General features: G+C 57.3%; 1 protein-coding gene across 1 annotated transcript in view; it reads left to right on the top strand.

Moving 5' to 3' along the window:
• Positions 1–647: 647 nt before the first annotated feature.
• DGCR6 (DiGeorge syndrome critical region gene 6) overlaps positions 648–4,501 on the top strand; it is a 25,965-nt gene continuing 22,111 nt past the window's right edge. Inside the window, exons 1-3 of the mRNA XM_033233947.1 lie at positions 648–873; positions 954–1,177; positions 4,456–4,499. Of these exons, the coding sequence (XP_033089838.1) occupies positions 764–873; positions 954–1,177; positions 4,456–4,499 (378 nt within the window). The 5' untranslated portion in view covers positions 648–763. The remainder of the gene's footprint in view (positions 874–953; positions 1,178–4,455; positions 4,500–4,501) is intronic.

The raw sequence follows: 4,501 nt of genomic DNA, 5'->3' as shown, positions 1-4,501 counted from the left end.
TTGCAGAAGCCTTTCCTCCACCCCAACCCCTCCTATTAAAGCCTGTTCCTAGCCAGTTCAGCCGCAGCCACCAGAAGCCCCCCAACCCCGGCCCAGCAGCTGGCCTGGGGAGCCGGGACAGCGCAGTCTGGGCTCACGGGCTGGGGACCGGGCAGCCCCGGGCGACCATGCAGGTCCAGATGGGGACTCTGGCTCCGACTGTCCTGCGCCAGAGGCTCTAGGGTGATCCTGTCTGTCTCACCCCGGGGGCGGGGAGGACGCAGACAGACCCCAGCGCCACTGCTCGGCCGCGGATAGTGCCTTAGACCCAGGTCCTGTGGGCTCTGGCCCGAGCCCCCTCCCTCTGGGGGAAGGCCGGTGACCGGGATAGTCCACCTCGCAGGCGCGCCGGCGCGGAGCCGGGACCTCAGCCCGCACTGACTCAGCAAGGGCCGGTGGGATTCTCCATGGCCCTGCGATATCCAGGTGGCGGAGTCTCGCCTCTAAGGTCGCGCAGGGAGGAGGCAGGTGCAAGCCTGGGCTGAGCGAAACCCTCCTCGGAGTCTCCGCAGAGGGGTAAGGCGCGCCTCCCTCTGAATGAGCAGGCGACGGGGCGCGTGCCAGGACAGGCGGCCGGTCGCGCCGCGCTCGGGACTGTCGTAAAAGGGGGCGGGGCGCGCCGCTCGCGGGACTGTCGTAAAAGGGGCAGGACGCGCCGCGCTCGGGATGACGTGAGGCTAGGGGAGCTCATTGCTGCCGCCGGCGTCTAGCGGGCGTCCGCGCCATGGAGCGATACGCGGGCGCTTTGGAGGAGGTGGCGGACGGTGCCCGGCAGCAGGAGCGACACTACCAGTTGCTGTCCGCGCTGCAGAGCCTGGTGAAGGAGTTGCCCAGGTACGTGGGCGAGGCGGGCGGCGGCCTGCCGAGGCGGTGTCGGGTCCCTCCGGGGCTCACCGCGCGCCTCTACCCCGCAGCTCCTTCCAGCAGCGCCTGTCCTACACCACGCTCAGCGACCTGGCCCTGGCGCTTCTCGACGGCACCGTGTTCGAAATCGTGCAGGGGCTACTGGAGATCCAGCACCTCACTGAAAAGAGCCTGTACAACCAGCGCCTGCGCCTACAGAACGAGCACCGAGGTGCGCGGGGGCAGCGGGACGAGGTGCCTTCTCCTCTGGGTCGGCGCCTCCCGGCAGCTCTTGGTATCTGTGCAGATCGGCTCCTTCCTTAGGAGTGTTCGGAAAAGGTCCCTAAGATTAACAAAATCAAGGGCGCGGAGACTGAGACAGCGCCTTTTTGGTGACCAGTGGGTCCAACCAGTTTTGTTTTCAGTTGCTGCAGTCCCCACTTCTTAGCAGAAACTCCCCGCTCGGGCTTCCCGGTGCCCCAGCCCCTTCCAGACCGGACGGCCCTAGGCCTCAGTGCCTGGTCGGCCTACAGGCAGACTCTGGTGGTGGCACTGATTGCGTTGCCCCTCAGTAGTTGGAGGTCTGTTGACAGTTGTGCAGCGAGCGCCTTTCAGGGTCAGTTCCCTCTCAGACCTCGCAGGGCCTCATTCCAGTTGCACATCAAATTCCTAAGCACTGTCTCCTGTGGCGCCCTGCCAAACCCGAAGAGCTTCCCACTTGAGCCTCATGCTTGGTGGGCTTGGGAGTCCTTTCCTGCGAATTATGTAGGCCAGGTCCCCCTGCACCACCAGATTTCAACCTTTGCTATTTTATTTTTCCCAAACTTCTTTTAAAAGTTGAAACATTTAGAAAAACTGAAAAGAGAGTCTACTGCTTGCGCTTGTGCTCGCCGCTGAAAGTTCAGTAGTGAACGTCCTGCTCTAGTGCTTGATATCCCAAAATGCCTACATGTGACAGCATAGCGTTTCACCTAGAGTCTTCAGCATTCCTGGAGACCAGGATTTTCAACCCAGCAATGTTGACATTTGTGGCTGGGTAAGTCTTTATGGTGAGATGCTGTCTTGCGCATTGCAGGATGGCAGGGGTACCCTCCCTAGTCCGGAAAACCAAGAATGCCTCCAGACAACCGGGGGGCGGGGTCAACCTTGGCCTCGGATTGGGAGCAAGTTGTCTAGAACAAGAGCGGTCTCCTACACAGCTGCCGGGGGTAGCCCCCTGAGAAATTAACTGTTCCGGGTGTCTCCTGACTTTCAGTGCATGGCCACATCATGCTACTGACTTGTGGCAAATTGTTGATTTATAAGTAAGGATCCAGTCCAAGTTCATGTGCTACAATTGGCTACTTTGGTCTCTTTGCTTCTGGAACAGTCCCCAGCATTTATTGTGGCATTGACTTTGTGTAGAGTCCAGGGCAAATGCCCTGCTCTGGATCTATCAGGTTGCTTCCTCGTGCATTTAACCTGCTTCTCCACTCTCTGGGTTTCCTGTACACTGGACTGCTGGTAGAAGCCTGATTAGAAGCAGGTTTAATGTGGCAAAAATTCCTCCTAGCGGTGCCAGGCGCCCTTCCCAGAAGGCAGGCGCTGTCCATCTGCTCCAGGATTCGTGTTTCTATCAAGAATGGATGTCGGATTTTGGTAGACCCCTTTTTGGCAGCTCGTGAGATGATCGCATGGTGAATCATTTTCTATGACTACAGTGAATTACAATTACTTGAATTCCATCCTACTTGGTCGTGCTGTAGTATCCTCTTTATGTATGCTGGATTTGATTTGCTAAAATCTTAAGAATTTTTTGGTCTATGTTCATGACAAACTGTGGTCTATAGTTTTCAGGGTTTTTGCCAGCCTTATAGGATGAGTTTGGAAGTGTTCTCTCCTCTTCAGTTTTCCAGAAGAGTTTGTGTATAATTGGCATTACTTCTTCCACTAAATGTCTGGGCGATTGTCTTTTTAAAATTTTTTATTGAGCTGTAAGATGCATACAGTTTAATCCCAAGTGCATGGCTCATTATTCCTTAATACTCAGACTGTGCCATGTGTGGCCAGTGGGGGCGCTCCAAGCTCCTTTAGATGCCTCCCCATCATTCCGTGAGCACTTCCTTGCTTTCTGGTTCCAGAGCGTGTTCAGGCTCATCTTTTGTTTTCTCCCTGTCTCAGTCCTGGAATCGGCCATTTTTCCACAGGGCCCTGGTCCCTTCTAATGGGATGGGGAGTTTCAGTAACTCCCTGGGCCCATTGCTGTTTGGGCCAGGCCCTGGTTCCACCAGCAGCAGGCGTGCCTGCGTTGACTTGCTGCTTCTCCTTTCTGATTTGGCAGGGGTGACTGGCTGCTCCTGCCTCCTTTGTGTTCCCTGGGCATGTCTAAGGCCAGGCCCCTTCTACACAGGCAGGCGGCGTGGCTCTCTTCTTGCCTTTTGGTTGCCTACCTAATGGAATCTGGTAGTGGGCCTGGCACTTGCAGCAATGTTTGATCAGTAGCGTGAAGGAGGTGACATTTCCCTGCTTCCCTGTGTTATGGAAATGTCTCGAGGGAGTTCTTGGTTTGAAACATATTTCATGTGATAAATGCCATCACTGAGGTGTGTACAGAATGCCAAGAAACAGGAGATTGGGGAAGGCTGCAGGCACAGCGGAAGCCAGGCTACCTGCAGGGGAGCCTCAGGGACCCTGGAGTTCCCTGGAAACTTGCCACCAGAGAAGAGCTGCAACATCAGGTCTCTTCCCAGGAACAGTGTTGGGTTTCACATTTTCTTGTGACCAGGGACCCCTCCTTCCTGGGGAGCTGTAGCCGTTTGGCACTTACTGGTCACTGGCGCCAGCTGCAGCGTGCTGCATGTTCTGTTTCATAGTGGTTTATGTCCCATGATCGCTTCCTCTGGACATTCCCCTCAGACTAGACAGTTTGCACACATCTGTGTTTGTGCACAGTTTAGCAAGGACTGTGGAGCTTTACTTGATGGCCGGGGGTGAGCTCCTCAAAGCCGCACAGACTTATGGTGCCCCAAGCTCATCCCAAACTTGGACCTCCCAGGTCTGCCCACCCTTCTCCGTCTGGCGCTGTGCCAGAGCTTGGAACTGCAAATGGGGGAGGGAGCTGCCCACCCTGGAGGATGGAGGGGCCGATCACACCCCTGGTAGGCAGAGGCCCCACACTCAGGCTCAGCGACCCCGCTCCTCCTGCTCCTTTCCCATGCCTTTATCTGAGGTGGTCTCCAACACTTGAGTAGATGTCCCACGGCCTATGGCCATGGGGGCCCTGAAGACCTCAGACTGCAGCCTCCCTCCCACCCACCTCCTCCAGCTGCCCTGGGTCTGGGGCTGCAGCTTTGGCCCCACCTGGCCAGTCTTCCCCACCCCACCCTCTTTCATCTATCAGGTTGCTTCCTCGTGCATTGCCATTGAAGGGCCTGGCCCTGGGTGACAGTGGGGTGGGAGGATGGAGGAGGCCGGCGTCCTCAGTGCAGATACTCCTTTGGCCTGGCTGCTCTGCTGGGCTGGCAGGGCAGGTGCCCATGGGTGAGGGCTGCTGCCGAGTCCCACCGCCTGCTGACCGGCTTTCATCCCTCCCAGTGCTCAGGCAGGCGCTGCGGCAGAAGCACCAGGAAGCCCAGCAGGC

The sequence above is a fragment of the Trachypithecus francoisi genome, unplaced genomic scaffold (assembly GCF_009764315.1).
Source record: "Trachypithecus francoisi isolate TF-2019V2 unplaced genomic scaffold, Tfra_2.0 Lachesis_group14, whole genome shotgun sequence".
Taxonomy (NCBI): Eukaryota; Metazoa; Chordata; class Mammalia; order Primates; family Cercopithecidae; genus Trachypithecus; species Trachypithecus francoisi.
The sequence above is the reverse complement of the archived record's forward strand: the minus strand, read 5'-3'. Positions and strand labels throughout refer to the sequence as shown.